This window comes from Rhodnius prolixus, unplaced genomic scaffold, assembly GCF_049639745.1.
Source record: "Rhodnius prolixus isolate KJV_2025 unplaced genomic scaffold, Rpr scaffold_6, whole genome shotgun sequence".
In the NCBI taxonomy this organism is placed as follows: Eukaryota; Metazoa; Arthropoda; class Insecta; order Hemiptera; family Reduviidae; genus Rhodnius; species Rhodnius prolixus.
The window spans coordinates 28,480,262-28,504,395 of NW_027411634.1; the positions used below are offsets into that span (position 1 = coordinate 28,480,262).

Genomic DNA, 24,134 nt, shown 5'->3' on the forward strand with positions numbered 1-24,134 from the left:
TGAAAAAGCTCTTATAAAGAGTACAATTTTCTATAAATTTCCTTAAAACAAAACAAAGAAAAAAAAGGAAAAACAGGAAATACATCTTCTTTTTTTACAATCTTTATACAAAATTTTTCTGTTTTCTTCAAATTTTATCACTTGTCACTCTACGGTGAGACTAAAAGAATCGGGCTAGAGACAGAGTGTGTGGTCCGAGATAAAACGCTACACAGACAATCTGATAAATTTACATTTTTGTTTTTAGATTTATAATTTTATTTTTAGTAACAATAAAAATAAAAAAATAACTAAACACCATTTAAGAAATGCTCCATCATTTTTTTTCTCTTTCTCTCTCTATACATTTTAAATAATGGGTTTTTACACATTCATATTCAGAAGTACTGTAAACAACAAAAATTGATTTTTTTAACCATAAATAATTGTGATTACGAATCTTCCAAAAATAAACTTAATAATAGTAATAAAATAAAATAACATCGAGTATATATAATAATAATAAAACTAATACGAACTGTGTGGTTTGTTTTTGATTTAAGGTCATACAGTGACAGGAGCAATTCAAATAATTTTTATTTAATAAATTTTTATATATACACATCTAACATTTATAAATCTACAAAACCTTTGGTAGGAGTGAAATGTACAATAAAAAAAGAAAGGGCGGGGGAGGAAACTTGAGATATTTTATGGGCGGGAGGTACCTCTTAAATGTTCAGTACTTTTGTTTCCAAGGATTCAACAGAAGAAAAATAAACTAGATTTCGATTAAATAAAAATAATAATACAAATCGCTAATTAAAAATAGCATGAAATGTACAAAAATGTGAGAGTAGTAAGGAATATGTACTTTTTTCGGTGTATGTATCATTAATCAATCATTATATTATTTAAAAAAAGAAAAAAAAGAAGAAAAATATAAAAGAAAATATGGTCTTTTATCTCTTGACGTTATTTTTTCCACCAAATCCTGTCCATTCTGGATCATTTGGATCTTCTCCAGTTAATGACTCGGCTGAATCTGTTGACACACTAGGTGGAGATTCCAAATTTTCCAACTGCTACAAAAAAAAAAAAAAAAAAATTCAAATTTAACATGGAAATCAAATATACAAAGACTAGTACTCAACTGCAGGATCACCTGACTTTAGAATATTAAGGCAATATATTCATAATTACTTAATAACTAAACTAAGTACCTATAAAACGTTGCCAACGTTAATATATAAAGAAAAAATAACAACTGTAAGTCAGAAGGATTAAGTAAAGGATTGGGTAAGTAAAGGATTAAGGGTTGAGAAATTTCGTATTTTTTTCTGGCGAGACTTACGATTCCAACTACCGATTAAGTCAGAATGATTATTTCTTTAAATAAAGTCAGAACAAGCTTACAAGAATGTAAGCAAGATATTAATAGAGAACGAATCTTAAACAATTAATGAACTAAATTTCTTTAAAGAGTGTATCAGAGTTAAGTTAATTTTGTCGTTCATAATGTTTTGGTGTAAGTCTTTCCTGTTTGTACTCTTATCTAAGATGACCATATTCTTCCCTTCCTCCCTGTATTATATAGCAGCGTCATTGTGTTGTTGACTTTTGTCCGATTGGTGGTTGTGTTTGATAAGGTGATTAAGCTTAAGTTGAGTTTGTTTTATTGAATTCGTCTTTGATATTTATTCTAGTGATGGGCAGAACGAGTCCGTCTTTGGACTCGTTGGATTTGAATCAGTTCCAGGGTTGGAATCGACTCCAACAACTCGTTCACCGATTCCGGTCTCTGTACTTACCCTATGCATTAGTAACATTGTCACGCAATTTATTAAAAAATATCATTAAATGTTAGCTTTCCCAGTTAATAACAAAACTATATTTCTTTAACACACATTGAGTACTATCCCTAATTTCCAATTGCACTGATAAATATAAAATTAACAACGTAACACAAAAATTAACATAAAAATAGACTAGTCAATTATAAAAATTAAAGCAATGCTGTTTAGTCATTATCTAGCTTGACCACTGGAAGACTGGAGTTAATGTGCTTCAAGAGGATCCAAGATAGAGAAACGGAAATGGGTAGGAAATTATTCCCATAAAAAAAAATCTAACCCTTCAAGCAAAATGATAATTACTCATAAATAAAGAAATATTTATTTACTAGGACTTGTATATCAAGCTTTAAAAATATTATCTCATTATCTTACGAAAAGAAAAAGCTGTGTGCTTAATCTTTAACATAGCGCTGGACATCTTATTCTTATCTTCATTGGGTAAGTTTAACCGTGTACATGACCGTGAGACAGTCAAAGTAACACTGAGCCAAAATTTAGTATTACCTAATTGGTTTACTTACTGCAGTATCCCTCCCACTCTATCACCAATTTCAGAAACATTCATCGATTGGAAATAATTTTTAGTTAAATATTCGTTTTATTTGAATACAAAAAACATTATAACGCTTTCTTAAGATGATTTTAATTTTTAAAATTTGTTTTTGTCCATTACTCTTATAAAATACGAAGAATTTCAAATAAAATATAATATACAAACACAATGATCTAGTGTGCAGGTGGAGTCAGTCCTCGTTACCATAGCAATGGAACCGTTAAACAACTCCGGTTCCAGCTCCAGCAATTTCTATTGGCTAGATTCAGTGAACGAAAAAATGGAACGAGTCCGGTTTCAAAAGGATTTAAATCACTCCGGATTCGACTCCACCAACTCCAGTGGATTTAACCAATGAAAATGCTAGAGCTGGGCCGGAGTCGTTTAACGGTTCCGTTGTCATGGTAACTACGACTGACTCCACCTGCACACTAGATCATTCTGTGTTTGTATATTATATTTTATTTGAAATTCTTCGTATTTTATAAGAGTAATGGACAAAAACAAATTTTAAAAATTCAAATCATCTTAAGAAAGCGTTATAATGTTTTTTGTATTCCAATGAAACGAATATTTAACTAAAAAATTTTTTTAATCGATGAATGTTTGTGAAATAGGTGATAGAGTGGGAGGGATACTACACTAAGTAAACCAGTTAGGTAATACTAAATTTTGGCCCAGTTTTACTTTGACCGTCTAGCTGACATGTACACGTTCAAAATTACGCCAATGAAGATGAGAGTAAGTGTCCAGCGCTAAGTTTAAGATTAAGCACACAGCTTTTTCTTTTTGTAAAACAATAAGATAATATTTTAAAAGCTTGATATTCAATTCTTAGTAAATAAATATTATGAGTAATTATAATTTTGAAGGGTTAGAATTTTTATGGAATAATTTCCTACCCATTTCCGTTTCTCTACCTTGAATACTCTTGAAGTAAGTTAACTCCAGTCTTCTAGTGGTCAAGCTAGATAATGACAAAACTGCATTGCTTTAATTTATATTTGACTAGCCTATTTTTGTGTTAATTTTTGTATTACGTTGTTAATTTTATATTTATCAGAGCAATTGGAAATTAGGGATAGTACTCAATGTGTGTTAAAGAAATATAGTTTTGTTATTAACTGGGAAAGCTAACATTTAATGATATAATAATATAATAAATTGCGTGACATTTGTTCTTATGTTTAATCGTTCCAAACCTTCTGCTGCCTCATTTTCATTTTTATTTGCCTAAATTTTTTGGGGCGGGGCGGAATCACTTTTTTTAAAAATAGGGATTTGAATCAACTCGTTCCACCATCGGACTCGTTCCAATGGAACGAGTCCGCTCAAATAGCCCATCACTAATTTATTCCGTTCTGGCCAATATTGGGAGCAATCACAGTCTGGGCAAATTAATTTGTAATTTCCGCTGTTGCCATAAGGGTTATTACACATTCATTGTTAGTGCACATATCCTGTTTCCCAGCTTTAAAGTCATTCCGTTTTTGCTATTCTTAAGTCTTATTTTCAAGATTTTACTAGTTAACTCATTTGTTAAATTATTAGAATCACTAATTCATCAACATTTCATTTGACAATAATTATTTTTTATTAAAATGAAATAGGTATAATTCCGTGAATTCTGTTTCAATCCGCGCGCGCCCCGTACAAAATACAATTCCAATTTTACTATTCTAAAAAAACAATACACTTGCAATAAATGTACAGAACCCTTGAACAAATACTAGGTTTTATTAATTTTTATTTCATTTGCTTTACAAAATGCTATACGCTTCATTAATATTTTGAATAACACACGTACACTCCAAGTTATCGAGTGTAGTGCGAGATAGTAACGTGCCTTTTTATTCGTAGGTAGAAAAAGAGGACATGTTTATTAAAAAAAATCATAGTCTACTATTAAAAAATACAGTCACTTACAAAAAAATTAGCTTCAAGAGGTAGATAGCCTTGATGGTTGTTATCTGAATTTTCTGCCAACATTTTATTGAAAACTTCTTCACTTAGAGGGAACGTGCGGGGTTCATACGATATAACCTTTAAACATAATAAACAAAATTAGAATGAGAACAAGGAAAGAATAAAATATCGAGCGAAATGTTATATTAAAAATGTCCGGTAGGACAGTTGTATAAAGGTTGATCGTCAAAAACTGTCTGAAAAAGCGTAAAGTTAAATAACACCCATTTTTTACTTTTTTCTCGTTTTTCTGTTAAAGACAGAATTGTCAAATTTTCTTTAAAATATAGGGCATATCCTCGTTAACAAGAGTATTTTTTTTACAATTACGAAGATTTAATAGACTTCGAAAAAAAATCTGTCAAAGATAAGCAAAAACGGCATTTTCAAAAATTATTCTTGTTCTTGTTACCTTTTTTGTCATCAAAATCTGAACACGCGAACCGATTTTCATAAATGAAGTGTCATTCGATTTAGAATTTCATGTAGATATGCCTTTAGGGGGTAGGGCCCCCAACGAGATTTGGAGTTAGCCCTATTTATGTATGGCCTATTATAAACATTTATTACCAATGTTGATATAATTTAGCAGGAAGCAGAGGTTAAAACTATAAGCAGGTAGATCATATTTTTAGAGATGTATATGATGGGTAAATATCGTTCTTAATGCGACTATGGAGTTATCAACAAAACTATCCAAAATGTTCAAAAATCACCTGAACAAAAGCTTACAGTTTAAAACCAATTGACTGTTTGGCGTTGTTACGAAGCTATTGGCGAGGGCGAAACAACTTAATTCTATCGAAAGAAATTTACTAGCTGGACTTCTGAAACGCTGATGTAGTTCTTCAGTAACTGGAGAGAAGAGTTATGATATTTGCCTACTAACCATTACTACAAGAATATAATTATTTAAATATTTCCCAGAAGCTATATCATATTGTGTAATTTCACTACATAAATTGATTTTATTATTTTTTCTGATTACGTAATGGTTCTTTTCATAAATAGTTCTTTCTTCCAAGTTCACTAAATAAATAAATCACATAAAATATTTAATAGGGTACATCATTCATTTAATATATATAATCACTACTTACTTCGGGCACATAATCTGATGCTGAGGGGAAGGATTGCATTTCTGTAGAAATTTTAGATGTGCTGGTGGTTCTACGTCTGCTGGAAACTAGCTGAACAGATCCAGGTTGTTCAGTCTGGTTTTCTGTGTTTGTTGCTGTTTGAGGAGTAGCTGGCGGACTTGTCATTGAACTTTCTCCACCACCGGGTGACATAGGATCTGAAAGTAATAAATGTCAAAACAAAACTTATAAGTGAAGAACCTCATGAATAATATGTATAAAACTACTTTTGAAATTCCCTCAGAGGTAGTGACAAAATTCTAAATAGTTTAATCATTGTTATTCATCACTAACTTTCATCATTGTAATGGTACTACAAGAGTATATTCTTACACCAGAAGTAGTCAACCTTTTAATGCCTACCACCCACTTTTGTGTATCACAGTAACGATGATTTATAAAGTGGGGAAGTAAGTTTACTTTATAAAATTTATAAACCAAAATTACAGCAAGTTAAAGAATATAATAACTAATCAAATACTTTACGTCCATTTTAGTTAAGTTTGGCAGAATAAATCTTTATAAAACATCTTAATGCAGTTCAACTTTTTTATTTATGCTTTGGATACGAGAAGCATGAAGTCTGAGGAAATTTAATTTAATTTCCTGAGGCTGATACTGCGAGACTAAATAATGGATACCTGGCTCATTTTGTGTAAGGAACAAAGGTCACCTCTTTCGGAAATATTCAAGCAGTTTCTAACTGGGTTGTTTATTATTATCTCTCAACTCTTTACTAGCAATATAAAATTATAACAAAGATAATTGAAATTCGCATAATTGAATGTGTACTGCATTTAATCATTCAAAATGAGCAAGGAAAGAAAGAAAAACAGACTTTTCAATAATTTCTATCTCAATTAGGACCAGGACTTAGAAAACTAATTTTCAAATCCTATCCTCTTACCATGTGCGACGATAAATGGCGCCATTTTAATTGAGCAGGATTCCAAACATTTTCGTGATTAGAGTATAGTCCAAGTGAAAATTCATTTTATTACTTTGCAGAATGTTTTCCTCAAATTTTGAAAGCTCCGTGTTTTATGTCCAAGGATTTAATAACTGGAAGAAAGCTCTAGAGGGCACCGCTGGTTAAAAACCGCTCCGCCAGAGTCAAAATCATGAAATTTGCATGATGAAATGGAACAAATTGGAAAAGAACTGTAATGGATTGTGGTGAATCCTACCAAAACATGCTCATCCATGAAAAAATCTGTAGTTGCATGATTGCAATGTGTAGACCCGGCTTTACCAGCAATTAGAAAAATTTAAAATAATCTCTAGAACTAAGAACCAAAAATATTACCTGGGGTATTAGGACCAAAAGATTCTGCTCTTGAATCTGCCCTCCTGTGACCCCTTCCACGACCACTTCCACTACTTCCCAAGAAACTGTTGAGGACTGAATTTGGCACTTTCATGTAACTTAGAAACTTCTTTCTTTCTTCTTCTTCAGCTTGATTATGTCGTTCTATGAAAGTCTCTTCATTCATATCCTCCTCACCCTGTAACGCAGACCGATAAAAAAAAACATATTAGAATCAGATAAATAACTTGTAACGAATTTAACACCCCTTGAAAATACTCACCTCCAAGAGTTCTTGACTAGATCTTCGAACAATTCCATTTTTGTGGTCCATTTCTTTCACAAACCTCCATCTAAAACAAACGTTTTAAAATAAATTATAAACTTAAAAAAATTTCGTCAAATTTTGAAAATAAAATTTCATTACTTCTAGACTCCACGAAAGTCTTGCATAAAGACTGCAGACCTGCATATAAACAAAATCACAGGAGCCATTTTCGAGTAAATCTCTAAAACTTGAAAAATCCTTTCAATAAGATACTTTTGGTTGATCGATTTTGACTAATTCCATACTTCCCCTAGTGGCGCAAAGTTGAAAAATAAATTTTGGACTTATAGCGATTTTATGTTTTTTTAAAACGTGTTTTACCACTGAAAACTTAAAATTGGAAAAACACAATCCGCTGTAACTCCTCTTATAAAGAAGAAGAGCTAATAAAAAGATGCTGAAAATACAACTTTAGTCTCTACTTTTGGTTCAATAAATTAATGACCACACTATTTCTGGATTAATATTGCTATTTTATTTTATTTTTTTATTCAAGTGCGCAAAAACTAATGTCCTTTGCACCCTAAATCCTAAAAGTGAATAATATAATAAACTTTCTATGAAATTCGCCACTTCTGGGTCCGGAAATTAGAATGCTAAAGCAGATAAACCATGCTGAATCTATAAAGTTAAAGAAATAAAAGTAAACTTCTCTCACTTTGGTGTCAAAATTTCCTTGTAATGGAGTTTCTCCAGCCTAGTAGCAGACGCCATACTGTAAGGAATGACGATGTTGTCGATATCGTATGAATTTTCCCTCTTTCTCCTGTAAAATTAAATTATTTACTTATTTTAGATACTGGGGGTTAAGAGAAAATAAAGATTTCGCAAGTTTTAATCATTATTAAAATGATGGTTACAAATTAAAAATAAGTACTAACTTCATGGACTCTTTGTCTTTGCCATGAACAGAAGCAGGTGAGGGCACAGGGGATGATGGATATCTTGCACCATCGGTATTTGTACTAACTTCTCCACTATCCACTAGGTAATCACCATCTAGTATGGAATACCCACCTGTAAAGAACATACAAAATAAAAACTTACAATTATAAACATGATTTTCCTAAGTAAGCTTTAATCCTACAATGTTCATACGCATTGATATTTCCATCCGATTATTCATTTTAATTTAACAATGTAAAAAATCTAACAAAAAAAGATAACTCTTCCTCTCAAATGTATCGAGCCATTTTTCGTACTTTAATTGGACTTGGTGGTTTCATCAAGTTGGAGCGTTAACCTTCTCCCTTAACGTTTATTTCACACCCTACCCTAACAGATTTGAATTTTTATATAGGAAGCAGGGATTGCCTTGGGCCATTCTGCTTCAATGTTTTAATCGATATTTTTTATGCCCTATAGTTTTTGGAGAGATGACGCATTCAAGGATATTAAACTTTGTTTTACCCCTTTTTTCAACATTGAATTCTAGTTTTTTACATTATTAACAAATATCCTTTTCGGGACAATTTTCAAGTAAAAGTCATATTTATGTGCTTCGAATAAGGGAAAATCCTTAGAGGCTGATCCGAAATTTCGAATTCAACTCAGAAGTACATTTTCACACCTTCTATTAACAGATTTTCTTCAATATAGGAATTCTAGCAATGCAATTACTATTTTTTAAGATGAATTTGGAGACAGCTTAATGCTGTACCCTTTACGCAAACCCCTACTTGGAAACAATTACCAAATAGATTCAAATTGTAACTAAGGCAAGTATTTATTGCGATGCAACACAGAATGGAGGTACTTCCGAAAAATAACTTAAATAAATAAAAAAAAAAATTAGTATCGAGCAACAATACCTGAATTTTTTCTGTGTCTAAACCTCTCAAGAGGAATATTATTCTTCCTTCTTTTTCTGCCTCCTGCTATTTTTCGTCTTAATTCTGTGAAAAATAAATAAAATTAGTAAGCAAACCATTTATTAAAAGAAAAACAAAACTCAAGTTCAAAGCATCTTGAACAATAACTGATTTCTTTTTAAGGTACTGTTCAAATTCAGAGATTTTTTTGAAATGCTTAGCTCAGATAAAAGAAAAACTCATGCTTTTGTTAGAAAAAATTAATTGTGTACATTTCCTCAGAAACTGCTACATTATGGATGGTAGCGTTAAGGTTAATTAAATTTAGAAAACTCTGAATTCTAATATAATATTTGTATTTTTTCAGTTACTTCTAAACTAACAGTTGTATGTATATATAAAATCTCCCCAGACCTGCCATAAAGAGGAATTTTCAAATAAAAAATTATCCCAATAAAAGTTATAGATAATTGCAAATGGTATTGTTTGCGAAAAATTCTTTAAAAAGGGACGAATCCATTCGCTAACACGGTTCTTCTCATTAACTATTTTTCTTTGAAAATAAACTTAGAATATCTATATTTTTATTTATATCTATAGTATTTTTTGCGCATAAATTGTAAGGTCATTAGTACTCTAGATCAGTTTAATGTTTTATTAAATTGCACCAGAAAATATCTAGTAAGAAGAGTTCCTCGGATTCTCAAATCCCGATTAGGGTTAACATAAAAGACCTATCCATTAAGACATAATAAGACTTTATTAGCTATACCGTTCCATTGACTTCATTTAACATTTATTTGATCATAACTATCTTTTTAAGTTACTAAATTTTTCCATTATGATTTAAATGAGAGTTGAGCTACAAATTTTAGAGTTAATCAGTCATAGAAAATGAATTTTGAATTCTTGCTATTTCTCTTTCTATTTTATTATAGGTACACATTTGGATATAACGAAAGTAACTAAAACTGTTCGGTAGGACAGTTGTATAAGGGTTGATCGTCTAAAGCTGTACGAAAAAGCGTAACATTGAAAAATATCCAACTTTGACGTTTTCCACTTTTCTTATAAAAAAGAGCCCCAAATTTTTATTTAAAATAAAGAGCATAATTTCTTTTATAACTTTTTTTTTGTAACATCATTAAGAGACGACAATGAAAACACATTAAACTTAATTTCTATGTTGTTACTATGATACTCACTGACAGAAACTGCATGAGCGGCAGCCTTACTTCTTTGAAGGTCAAGGTGGTGGTCAGGTAATAACCCACCATCACTTGGTGTGTTATCACTGGAGTTTAGGCTTGACTGGTAGTTAATAGAACTGGCAGATAGTGTACCGTGCTGTTTCCTCGGTCTTCCAACTTGATGTGGAATATTCCTCACTATACCACTAACACTACTACCACCTATCACTGTACCAGTATTGCCAGCTGAAGCTGCCGTACCGTCTAGACCTTCCTCACTTGCTGCCATTGTGTTAGACAGCTGCGACTTACTGGATATCCTGGATGCCTTCACTTGCCAATCTGCACTCTTCATCACCGCATCTTGGTGTACACTAAGTGAAATATCTAAACAGATACAAAATAAAAAGAGGGATTATTAATACTGATTCACATAAAACTATTTTTGTAAATGCTAGATTCTACAGTTCAGCAATTTTATAATTTAAGATGATGACTTCTAATGGAAAATATTTTTGGTATCATATCGTCAATCATGTATCCAAAAAGGATTGTTAGTTTTTCCTTAAAATAAATTCAGGATTCAAAAAGTTGGATTGAATGTAAAAATCACCTTTCCTTTTCTTGAACCAATTAAAAATTGATTATTTCAAAATTAAAATTATAAGGATATGGAACTATTAAAGAAAAATTGTTTTAAATTGAAAAATTACGAGAAAGTAAAAATACTGAAAATAAAATTTTTCTTCTTAAAAAAAAAAATAAATAAATGAACTAAAGATTTGTGCGAACCCATATGTTTTAAATAAGAAACATTTAAAATAGACAGAGTTCAGTGAACCTCTTTAAGCACAGTATTCAATTGTAAATTTGTATTACTCTGTTCGGCCTCCAATAGCCAGCCATTAATTTTAATATTTAACTCAATTGCCACTAACTAATGTATTTATTTATGAATTTTCTAGTTTTATTATGTATATTATACGTATAAAATTCATTATCTATCAATATTATATCTTATCTATGTAACAATTAGTAAGCTAAAATCTACTGCAGACCAATAATTTTGTTTTATTAATATACAAATTTAGAATTTGGTTGAAAAATTCTCTAAAAGTAATTACTTTAAGTGGCAAGCACATAAAACTGACCATATGATCATCTCGTTGCTCATTCATTATACAAAACTAAGCTTAGTAACGTCCATTTTTATTTTCGACTGATAATATGTATAGAGCTTTAACTTAATATGAAAATGTTATTGAAGACATTAATAAATAACTAGAGCTACATAAGTTTTTTCCTCCCAATCGAAATGTCCGCTACTTAAACATCTTTTTTTTTCTAATTATATTCTTACTTTCAGTATACGCTAGGTAACAGATCTATAACATTTAAAAAATGGCCGGTTTAAAGTAAAAATTTGTGAGCTTAAGCTCCCTACTTTAGGTATGCTATAAACACCGCTTCCAAAATGAACTAAGCAGAGGGATGTTTTTTTTGATGGGTCCCAATAAACCAATAACTCCACCGTGAAGCTGCCAAAGCAACCACATCATTTTTACTCAAAAGAGGTGCCAACACCGAGTTGTTCTTAATCCTACAATAATACAACTTAAGACATCAAACGTCATGTCTAAAGTCCCCAGTAAAACAATGGAAGATTTTAATTTTGAGCTTGTTTTTTTATTTCTAATCCTGGCCAGCACGCATTAATTACCACCTCTAGCGAATGTTTGAGATTTCATCAAAAAAAATAATTACTAGTGATAAACAGGTTTGCTGTTTTGGCACTTCGAATAAACAGAAACAATGGATCAGATCCGGCCACCTAATTCCCCCCTTCGTCTCCAACGAGAAAGGTTTGTAGAAAATGTGTTGCAAATACCTGATGATAGTCACATCCTACTGTATCTACTGAATAAGAGTAATTCGATTAGGTAGAAAACACAGCTTAATCAAAAAAGAGTAATCAAAAGTAAAACATAACACTAGCTAGGAAGCATAAGTTTTGTCAAAACATCATCAGTAACAGATTTGAATTTTATTCACCCAAAGCAAGCTCTTACTCATTATACCACTTTCGTTCGTTTAATGGCCTTTAATTAGTAAAAAAAACTTATAACCTTTAAATACCTTCTGTTACTAACGAATGGGTTCAGGTTATGGAAAACAAAGTGCATATTTCATTCAGTTAATTGCTATACAGATTGTACGAACGTTGATTACCTATTTCAGTAACATTTATTGATGAAACATCCTCCCAACTAATACTAATTTACAAGTTATTCATCAACAAAATCTTTATTACTAATATTTAAAGAAAAATATTAATAAATAAAGAGCTGTAACTTTGAAAAAGGTACATATTAAACTGAATTTCACACAGTACTTATAACTATTTCTAATTTTTGTTATTCATGATACTTGATAATTTATTTAACTTGTCTAAGATTATATCGAACACGCCAAAGCATAAACTTTTTTTTTTTAAATATGGATCAGTTTGGGAAGTTCGTTTCATACGTTTAATTTTAATATTCCAATTTCGGCACTTAGACAAAATCTTTCAAGAACTACAACAAATCCGAATTCCGACGAAAGATTACAGTTTTAGATTGGGAGAAAGAGGGGGCGAGAGAGAAAAGATACAGGTAAATGAGCACTCATTCACAATAAATTGCGCATTTTCTAATCGACTCAAGGAATGAAGCTCGTTTAATCTAACGGTTAGGACGTTTTGAGTGTGGACTGTTGACATTCTTAAACTCTGAGAACAATTGAGTTTTTGTTATGTGTTTCCACTCAGACCCACTACTCTTAATTTGAAAGCTAAACGATATCTGAAAATAGGCAGTACTTCACTTTTTTATAAGCCAATAAACAAATAAAATTCTTAAGTAATAAACATGTCAGCTAAACTACTGTTATTATCTTTACTGTTTTTATAAAAGTACTTTATTTCTCACAGTGCCAAAGCAAAGGTATGATTTGGAGACATTTAAAATTAAACTTACCTAATAATTTTAATTATGAATCAAAATAAAAACAGTTTTTTCTAAAATATTACTCTTCAACAGTAATTAAATATATTGGAAACAAAATAATAATAAATTATCATTTAAAAAAACAGTAGTTTACCGGAATTAAACGAGAGCACCGGATGAAAAGCAGGATCAACTAGTGCTACTCTTTCATTTAAAGGTGCAAGTTCTAGAGGATCACGTGGTAATGTTGGTTCTTGTCTGCCAGTACAAAGAGCGCAAGGCCCCATACCAGGAGTGTCACCACGACAAGAACACCGCAAAGAGGTCGGCCGTCCAGCTTTCTTGTTCAAACGATGCAGTCCGGACATTTGTACAATCTTCCGTTTCGTCAATTTAGATATTGGTCGCGTTCTTGCACAACCTCCAACACTACCAATATTATCTGTTGTTGACCTTTCCTCTGTTGCAGCCTTGTCGGATGGCCACCTGATAATGTTTAAAGCATTAAAATTTTACATAATAAACAAGTTTTTTCTTCTTTTTTTTAAAGAATAAATTTAGTATGAAAAGCCATATAAACAAAATAATAGAGCACAATTTAAATAAGTCATAAATTAATTTAAAAAGTAAATAAATAAATAAATGAGAATATGCTTGCTTATTACATAAAAATTACAATCGTTGAATGAAGGTTATATATTCCGGTAGAATAAACTTCCCATTTATATAACCATGCCTTAAACATGAAATCAGGCTTAATTGGAAGCCATGCCTACCATTTTTTTTTAGCTCCCATCCCAGGTGAACTATGAAACAAGCAAACAGGAGATTACTTTTATTTAATCAATAAATTAAGGCTTGTAAGCTTAATAATTTCTGTGGGGAGATATAAATTATTTAATACTTTTTACAGTACAGTGCAAATTCTATTATTTATCATATTTACTTTTATTTTTGCTAACCTGCAGATAACCTGCGATGGCGTAAATTTTTTTACCCGAAATTGGTCTGCAACCAAACAGATATATTGCCAGAGAGAAATGAGACCATTCAGGAGATGAAACGAACAGTTCGCTCTGGTTCTTTAAACAAGTTCTAGGAAGAGAAGTGGGAGTCAGCAGTTAGGAATAACCACACTAACATTAACCTCCCTGCTGCTACTTAAATATTCTAAAGAAAACTCTTTAAGAGAAATGCAGGTGGGTAAGCTTTCCACCAGGATGCCTCAGGCTATTGCAGGAAATCAGCATTTATACTACACTCCTAGGTATAACTCACTCTAACTCCAACCCCTGAGCTCTCAGTAGCTCTGAAGATTGCTCCTCCAAATCAGGCTCTCTAACGAAGATAAATGGAACCAAGTAGGGATATAGTAATTTTTTTAACCGTAGAAAGCAGGCAAAATAATACTGAGGAAAAAGTATGTGTTTGATTTATTAATTTGTTTTATTTTTTTTACAACCACTAACTTTAGCTTATTTTAAAATTTTTGTTCTATTTTATTGTGAATTCTCACAATTTTTGGAAAAGGATTCTTTTCCAGAGATACTGCTTTTGAATAATTAGTTTAATTGGTTTAGTCAGCGTATCTACAAACAGTATATATGAAATTTATTTTTTAGATAACGTCAATAGAGGAGATATTAGTAATTTTTCAGAATTAGATATCTAAAAAATAATTACTAAATATGAGATAAATGAAGTATATTTTTTTAATTTTTTGCTATTTTCGCAAAAACAGCTTTTAACTTTATCTATAAAAATTAATATTCATCTATACACTAGCAAGTCCTAAGTTTTATTTAGAAGATTTTCCGAAAAAAAGATTAAACTATATTTTAATGGATCATGTTGTTAGAAATTAACTAAATTTCTGTATCCACTCAACTTCTTCTAGTACAAAAATTTAATATCGGTATATCCGGCCAGGGATGGCAACTTTTGGTCGCGTAGGAAGTCTTCCTGCATTATCTTAAAATCGGGAGCCACTATCTTTTGGAGGGGGTGGGTCTGAGCCGGGATTGGCTAACCCGGCTCTGAATAAATGTGAGTTTGAATGTTATGTAAATAGTGTACATCATTGTAATTTAGGATTAGGAATTAGAGATGCGAGGAATATCGAGCACTCCACCCCAACTCGTTATTTTAGTTGTGTTAGAATGTGGCTGTGGTTAGAATGAAGGTATTATACGAGGGTCGTTTGAAAAGTCCGTGCAAAAATAAAAACTACTTAATTTTTGGGGGTAAACCTTTTTTATTTTTCAACATAGTCTCCTTTTAGGCTTATACACTTCGTCCAACGCTGCTCTAGTTTGTTGATCCCTTCCGAATAATAGGATTTGTCCAAGTCTGAAAAATAGCCATTCGTTTCTGCAATCACCTCCTAGTTTGAATAAAATCTTTTTCCCGCCATCCATTTCTTCATATTGGGAAACAAATAGTAGTCCGAGGGAGCCAAGTCTGGAGAATAGGGGGGATGTGAAACGAGTTGGAACCCTATTTCCATTAATTTTGCGGCCACAACTGCTGAGGTGTGAGCTGGTGCGTTGTCGTGATGGAAAAGGACTTTTTTGTGGGCCAATCGTGGGCGTTTTTCTTGCAGCTCGGTTTTCAAACGGTCCAATAACGATGATAGTAATTTTGCACCTGTAATAGTTTTACCCTTTTCCAGATAGTCGATGAGGATTATTCCTTGCGAATCCCAAAAGACAGTCGCTATAATCTTTCCGTCCGAAGGAACGGTCTTCGCCTTTTTTGGCGCAGATTCCCCCTTGGTAATCCATTGTTTAGATTGTTCTTTGGTCTCAGGAGTGTAGTGATGTATCCATGTTTCATCCACAGTGACGAAACGACGCTTAAAGTCCTGCGGATTCTTCTGGAACAGCTGCAAACCGTCCTTGCAACACTTCACACGATTTCGTTTTTGGTCAAGCGTGAGCAATCGCGGCACCCATCTTGCGGATAGCTTTGCCATGTCCAAATGTTGATGCAAAATATTATGTACCCGTTCATTCGAGATGCCCACAGCACTAGCAATCTAACGCACCTTCACTCTTCTGTCATCCATCACCATATCATGGATTTTATCAATGATTTCTGGAGTAGTAACCTCAACAGGGCGTCCAGAACGTTCAGCGTCACTTGTGCCCATATGGCCACTCCGAAAATTTTGAAACCACTTATAAACTGTTATAATCGAAGGTGCAGAGTCACCATAATGTTTATCAAGCTTCTCTTTAGTCTCCTGAGGCGTTTTGCCTTTCATAAAGTAGTGTTTAATCAACACACGAAATTCTTTTTCGTCCATTTTTTGAAAATCACTCGACTTACTCGATTCAAACGAATGCCAAACACAAAGAAATAGACCGATCTGGCTGAAACTTGGTGTGTGTTCTTCCAAGAGCTGCTACTAACTAAACATAACCTCGATACGCGCCAGTGGTGCTATCTCTCTGACTTTGCACGGACTTTTCAAACGACCCTCGTACAAGTATATTTGGTATGAGTTTAAGTTGATATGAATGTATTTAATCGTAAGAATGCATGATTGACAGAAAGTTTGCTAGTGAGTATTTGGCATAAACATAGAGATATAAATTATGGAAAACCAATAAAGGTGCTGTGGCTCATTTATGTTGGATATTTAGCAGTGGATTATCCATATTTATGGAATAATAAGTGGCTATGGCTTAACAGCTAATGCAAAAAAATAAAAATAAAATAATAATACCATCGGTATATTAAGATCTAAACTTCAACAACTTTGAAATAAACACAGTTGCAATTTTTATCAACTGTCAAAAGTTAACATTTAATATGATGTGAATTTAGCCAGAAAAAATTAATGTTGCACTTATGGTCTATGTTTAAATGGATTTTATTATCATCATGGCGTATTTGTTTTAAAGGTGTTCTTTTAATGGAATTTCTGTATAAATTTGCTGGGTTATCATCAATAAGAACATTTACAGGGTTCGACGTTCTAAGAGAATCTCAAACTAAAGCCTCGAAACAAATTCGCCTTTGAAGAGAGCTGGATGGCAAGCCTGCATTATCAAAATTGAAAACCAATTAATCATGCGAAATGCGCACTAACAAATTTCACTGCAGAAGTGAAAGGAATACGAAAACTTCAAACATAATTTTGGTAACAACATCTATGAATTCAGAGTTAAAAATAAATATTTTTCTAACTAAATATTTGATATTCTTTTTGAGTGTTAAAAATAATTTAGATATATTCGATTATTTATTTATTTTAAAGAAGAATTTCACATCACCTGCAAAGTTCAGCAGAAAACATATATCTTACTTTTCAGTATAGTTCAAAATTTATTTTGTTTTAAATTTGCCCACCCTTTATTTGGACTTGAATTGCAGCAAGACGGGACATTTATATTTTACAGCATAAATAATTTTAATAATGTAACTAAGGAAAATAATTTACATTAGGCTTGAAACATTATTACAACGAACAAAGCTCCTATATTTTACAAGGTGATTATATGTGTAACTAGGTTCAAGGGCAGCACCTAATCTATTTCCATTTTCTTTAGCTTAATTAATATTTATAAATAAAAAAACTATAAAATTAACTGTTTTAAGTATGTATATTTTTGAATTATAAGAAAATTTTTAACTAGTGCGAAGGAGTTATAAATGAAACCAGTAGAGATTCTAACAAAGATTACAGAAAAATGTTTCTTCCTCAAAGATAATTTAGAATACGACCAATTAAATCCCGCAGATAATAAAACCGAAGTAAAGGTAATAAACAAAAACTGTTAATTCATTATTAAATGAAAAAAAAAGAAAGTTTAAAAGAATATCTGAGAATAATTTTAGACATCATTATAACATCCTACGCCATTAATGAAATGTTCAGACATCAAATTTTTGAATTTTCATCAAACTTTTCATAACTTTAATTCACCAAGATTTGAAGAACCCACTTGAAAGATGGATGAAAAAACCCTTAATCGTCAGAAATAATGAAAGAAGCCTGCTGCAATGTCTGATAAGACCAGTTTTTATTCAACTTTGAATAAACAAAATGCTTTAAGTGAGCAGTGTTGCCCTCTTTTACAGCCACAGCCCATTTGATATCCGTTTGAAGGAAAATTAAAGAAACGCAACTGCCGCCAGTTGATCTAAATATGATCAAAGGCAGCACTTTGTTTTTTAAAGGATTTTTAAAGCCAAATTAGTAAAAAAAAATCTACCGAGACTTAAATTCTATAACATAATATTGTAAATAAAATAAAAGAATGTACGAGGGTCGTTTGAAAAGTCCGTGCAAAGTCAGAGAGATAGCACCACTGGCGCGTATCGAGGTTATGTTTAGTTAGTAGCATCTCTTGGAAGAACACACACCAAGTTTCAGCCAAATCGGTCTATTTCTTTGTGTTTGGCATTCGTTTGAATCGAGGAAGTCGAGTGATTTTCAAAAAATGGACGAAAAAGAATTTCGTGTGTTGATTAAACACTACTTTATGAAAGGCAAAACGCCTCGGGAGACTAAAGAGAAGCTTGATAAACATTATGGTGACTCTGCACCTTCGATTATAACAGTTTATAAGTGGTTTCAAAATTTTCGGAGTGGCCATATGGGCACAAGTGATGCTGAACGTTCTGGACGCCCTGTTGAGGTTACTACTCCAGAAATCATTGATAAATTCCATGATATGGTGATGGATGACAGAAGAGTGAAGGTGCGTGAGATTGCTAGTGCTGTGGGCATCTCGAATGAACGGGTACATAATATTTTACATCAACATTTGGACATGACAAAGCTATCCGCAAGATGGGTGCCGCGATTGCTCACGCTTGACCAAAAACGAAATCGTGTGAAGTGTTGCAAGGACGGTTTGCAGCTGTTCCAGAAGAATCCGCAGGACTTTAAGCGTCGTTTCGTCACTGTGGATGAAACATGGATACATCACTACACTCCTGAGACCAAAGAACAATCTAAACAATGGGTTACCAAGGGGGAATCTGCGCCAAGATCGTTCCTTCGGACGGAAAGATTATGGCGACTGTCTTTTGGGATTCGCAAGGAATAATCCTCATCGACTATCTGGAAAAGGGTAAAACTATTACAGGTGCAAAATTACTATCATCGTTATTGGACCGTTTGAAAACTGAGCTGCAAGAAAAACGCCCACGATTGGCCCACAAAAAAGTCCTTTTCCATCACGACAACGCACCAGCTCACACCTCAGCAGTTGTGGCCGCAAAATTAATGGAAATAGGGTTCCAACTCGTTTCACATCCCCCCTATTCTCCAGACTCGGCTCCCTCGGACTACTATTTGTTCCCCAATATGAAGAAATGGCTGGCGGGAAAAAGATTTTATTCAAACGAGGAGGTGATTGCAGAAACGAATGGCTATTTTTCAGACTTGGACAAATCCTATTATTCGGAAGGGATCAACAAACTAGAGCAGCGTTGGACGAAGTGAATAAGCCTAAAAGGAGACTATGTTGAAAAATAAAAAAGGTTTACCCCAAAAAATTAAGTAGTTTTTATTTTTGCACGGACTTTTCAAACGACCCTCTTAGATTATAGATCTGTCAAAGCAGATATTCATACCATTAAAAAATTACTACTTTCTAATCTGGAAAAATATTCTAGGATAATTAAAACATTATATTGATAGTAGATTCTTCAGGATATATGCCACGAAAAATTCAGATTTTTTTCTCCCACAGTACTAATTAGTAAATCTAGTTTTGGTTATTAAAAAAATGGTACCTAACTGTATGTTTTTTTTGTGAGCACAAAAAACGCTTCATTATAAATTAATTTTTTCTTTCAGTTAATTTGTGGTCAGTTGTTAATGGTTTGTTTTATTATTATTATTATTTAGAACGCATATCTGATCCATAAACTAGTTGAATCGATTTATATTGTTTCTGATGGACCACTTTAATATAATCTTAGCACATGCCCGAAAATTTTTGAAATGTTGTTAAAGCAGACAAATTTTTTCTGCGCATATCGCATTAGTATATTGTTTGGTTCTCTCAATACTCAATAATCGATTACAAAATCTAGTTTCTGATTCTGGTGAAAGAGCGGATGAAAATTTTTTTGGATAGGTACAATTGATAGTTTTCTGTAAAATCACAGACCACTTAGAGTTTAGGCACCTTTGAAGGCACAGGCACAGTACATGCTTCACAAGTTGAGTAAAGGTGCATTATTTGATAAATTAAGGAATAAGTTTGATCCTTTACATGAAAGATATTGATCACTTAAATATGTGGCAGTAAATTAATTTTTAGCCATTTTGTGTATGCTTGTGAACGTCAAAAGCTCTTAGAATTTGATTTTTCTTAGAAAAATCACTCGGAAAACGACTTATTTCCCGATATTAAGAAAAATACTAGCTTTACTGCCTTGGCAATATTTTTAGTAGAAAGGGGATGAAAAAATACATAAAAATGACCTATCGCGTGCTCTTCTTTCTCTTTGATAACAAGTTAAAAAAAATTGAAATATGATTAAAAATACCAGATTTTGAAATGGCCTAGCACCTTTAATTTTGAAAATATCGAATTGCGGTTTCCGGTTTCTTTTATAACTTTTTATACTCTTTAAAACTGTGTATATGGAAATGGGGGTCAACTGCGAACCCTCATTTTTGGTCGCGCGTCAGCCGCGTATGCGGGCAGGAATCTAAATCAAGTCACTTCTGAAACTAGAGGTGACGGGCAACAAATTTTTCCTCTACTATTTTTTGCTCAGATCAACGGCTTAAGCATGAAATGCATTTGAGCCGTCTTAAAATGAACATCCTGTATATACTTTTTAAATAGAAATTTCAACCTTCTTGGGACGTATTCCGCGACAGAGACTGTAATGGTGGTTTTCGAAAGACCAAGGACACCTAATAAGGGCATTTTCCTTCTTTTTAGCTCTGTTCATAATGTAAAGAGCGGCTCAAGCATTGAAGCGTGAATTGAAAGCCAAACAAGGCCTTTAACATCTTGCACAGGTAACGGGATCAGACCACCACATCAAGCCATTTCAAGGGCCTTCAATTTAATGTACTAGGGGGTAATTTTGTGGTACAATAAAATGTCTACAGTAATATTATTACAATTTGCGGATTTCTAGTTAGAAACAGATAAAAAAATAAAAACCAAACTTAATCACTATTTTATCCTAAGCTTTATATTCACTGCAGAGCTACCTTGTCAACTCAAGAAGCTGAAGGACATTAAACTCTCATTGGCCATTACCTAAGCTAAAGCGCAACTCTTACCATGATTGCCTTAAAAGAAGTGGTGTTACTAGATATACGACGGTCGTTTGAAAAGTCCGTGCAAAGTCAGAGAGATAGCACCACTGGCGCGTATCGAGGTTATGTTTAGTTAGTAGCATCTCTTGGAAGAACACACACCAAGTTTCAGCCAAATCGGTCTATTTCTTTGTGTTTGGCATTCGTTTGAATCGAGGAAGTCGAGTGATTTTCAAAAAATGGACGAAAAAGAATTTCGTGTGTTGATTAAACACTACTTTATGAAAGGCAAAACGCCTCAGGAGACTAAAGAGAAGCTTGATAAACATTATGGTGACTCTGCACCTTCGATTATAACAGTTTATAAGTGGTTTCAAAATTTTCGGAGTGGCCATACGGGGACAAGTGACGCTGAACGTTCTGGACGCCCTGTTGAGGTTACTACTCCAGAAATCATTGATAAAATCCATGATATGGTGATGGATGACAGAAGAGTGAAGGTGCGTGGGATTGCTAGTGCTGTGGGCATCTCGAATGAACGGGTACATAATATTTTGCATCAACATTTGGACATGACAAAGCTATCCGCAAGATGGGTGCCGCGATTGCTCACGCTTGACCAAAAACGAAATCGTGTGAAGTGTTGTAAGGACGGACAGCTGTTCCAGAAGAATCCGCAGGACTTTAAGCGTCGTTTCGTCACTGTGGATGAAACATGGATACATCACTACACTCCTGAGACCAAAGAACAATCTAAACAATGGGTTACCAAGGGGGAATCTGCGCCAAGATCGTTCCTTCGGACGGAAAGATTATGGCGACTGTCTTTTGGGATTCGCAAGGAATAATCCTCATCGACTATCTGGAAAAGGGTAAAACTATTACAGGTGCATATTATTCATCGTTATTGGACCGTTTGAAAACCGAGCTGCAAGCAAAAACGCCCACGATTGGCCCACAAAAAAGTTCTTTTCCATCACGACAACGCACCAGTTCACACCTCAGCAGTTGTGGTCGCAAAATTAATGGAAATAGGGTTCAACTCGTTTCACATCCCCCCTATTCTCCAGATTGGCTCCCTCGGACTACTATTTGTTCCCCAATATGAAGAAATGGCTGGCGGGAAAAAGATTCTATTCAAACGAGGAGGTGATTGCAGAAACGAATGGATATTTTTCAGACTTGGACAAATCCTATTATTCGGAAGGGATCATCAAACTAGAGCAGCGTTGGACGAAGTGAATAAGCCTAAAAGGAGACTATGTTGAAAAATAAAAAAGGTTTACCCCAAAAAACTAAGTAGTTTTTATTTTTGCACGGACTTTTCAAACGACCCTCGTAGGTGCTTCATAGAGATGTGATCTAACAAGTTATCTCCTGTAAGCTTAGGAGCTCCTGGCACAAAAATATATGCCTTACCTCAACCCACATCTTGGGACGGGTTAACTAATCAACCATAAAAAAATACCTGGTTAGAGGACCTAAAAATCAGATACTTTAAGCATTTTTAGATGGAGAAGCTTATAATTATCACAGATCTGACAATCTTTTCTACATTAAAATTAAACAAGAATAATAAATTAAACAATTATAAATCTAGAGAACAAATAAATATGTAAATAAATATCATTGATTTTATCGTTCGAAGCACACATATTTCTTGATATTTCAGACCAGTTTCGGACTATTATCTATCTATAGAAGTAGACTAATCAGTCAAATGTAGAAAACACTTGCTGACTTGATAAAATCAGATATTATCTAGCACTGGGGACCTAATCACATTTTCAACAAGTTAATAAATCTTAAAAGATAACATTTTGTACACAAAAAATATTATGATAAAAAAATTGTATTGTTAATAAGAAATGACCATCAACAATATCTACTGATGATGGTATATTCTTTTATAAAAGACTAAATTGTTTTAAACTTACCCATTCGGTACCGACTGTGGTGAAATTGGTTGTTCTAACTTAACTACATTTTTGTTAGCTCGTAATTGTCGCCTGATTTCATTATGCTGCCTTATTCTGTAGTCCAGATCAGCTATTTGTGACTGTAACCATGTACATCGGGATGCAACAGCAGCACGATCTTCTAACCATCGCCATTTACATCGCTTGCTTCTGCAAAATTACAAAATATTTTTAATACGATGAACTTTAAGAAGATTAAATCTTATTCAAATTAAAATTTGGATGTATTCTTTGCTTAAATTTAAACCAGAAAATCAAGAATAGAATAAGGAAGATCTCATTAATAAAAATTAATACTAATTTGTTGGTTATAGTTTTACATTAAACTTAGGCAGGTCACAAAATAATAGAGGTTATATATAATGGAAGGTTAGCAAGATATAAAACTTAGTTGAGCTTTTAGTCAAAATAGGATTACATAGTTTTTTATTTTAATTTATTAAAATTTAAGAAGGCGCTTTTACATCTGAGGTAATTGGCGCCCAGATTCTTTTTCGGTGTACTCCTGGCCTCCGGAAAGTTTTCTCGCATTACAAACAACATCTCACAGACTATCCGTCTAAAATCTGACAGTGAACTGTATGAAGCTCCTAGGAAAAGCGAATCTAATGGGTTGTCCGGTGGATTCAAACCTAGGATCTTAGCGTGGAAATTCAATGCGCTAATCTCTTTTCCACAAATTAAAGAAATCATTAAAGAAAAGCTACTACAAGTAGTTTTGTCATTATCGCATCACAGTTTGATTATATTGCTTTTTACAAAATAAAACCATTACATTTCTAGCGTCTATCTCTAT

At 33.0% G+C, this 24,134-nt stretch overlaps 1 protein-coding gene across 2 annotated transcripts in view; it reads right to left on the minus strand.

The window, feature by feature from the left end:
- Positions 1–559: 559 nt before the first annotated feature.
- Positions 560–24,134, minus strand: part of nsl1 (non-specific lethal 1) — a 68,874-nt gene continuing 45,299 nt past the window's right edge. For both annotated transcript variants that reach the window (XM_074141822.1, XM_074141821.1), the window contains 11 exons: positions 23,297–23,488; positions 13,269–13,600; positions 10,143–10,514; positions 8,938–9,021; positions 8,008–8,143; positions 7,785–7,892; positions 7,082–7,151; positions 6,799–6,997; positions 5,454–5,650; positions 4,315–4,431; positions 560–1,064 (listed from right to left, as the gene is read on the minus strand). In XM_074141822.1, the coding sequence (XP_073997923.1) occupies positions 942–1,064; positions 4,315–4,431; positions 5,454–5,650; positions 6,799–6,997; positions 7,082–7,151; positions 7,785–7,892; positions 8,008–8,143; positions 8,938–9,021; positions 10,143–10,514; positions 13,269–13,600; positions 23,297–23,488 (1,930 nt within the window). In that variant the 3' untranslated portion in view covers positions 560–941. The remainder of the gene's footprint in view (positions 1,065–4,314; positions 4,432–5,453; positions 5,651–6,798; positions 6,998–7,081; positions 7,152–7,784; positions 7,893–8,007; positions 8,144–8,937; positions 9,022–10,142; positions 10,515–13,268; positions 13,601–23,296; positions 23,489–24,134) is intronic.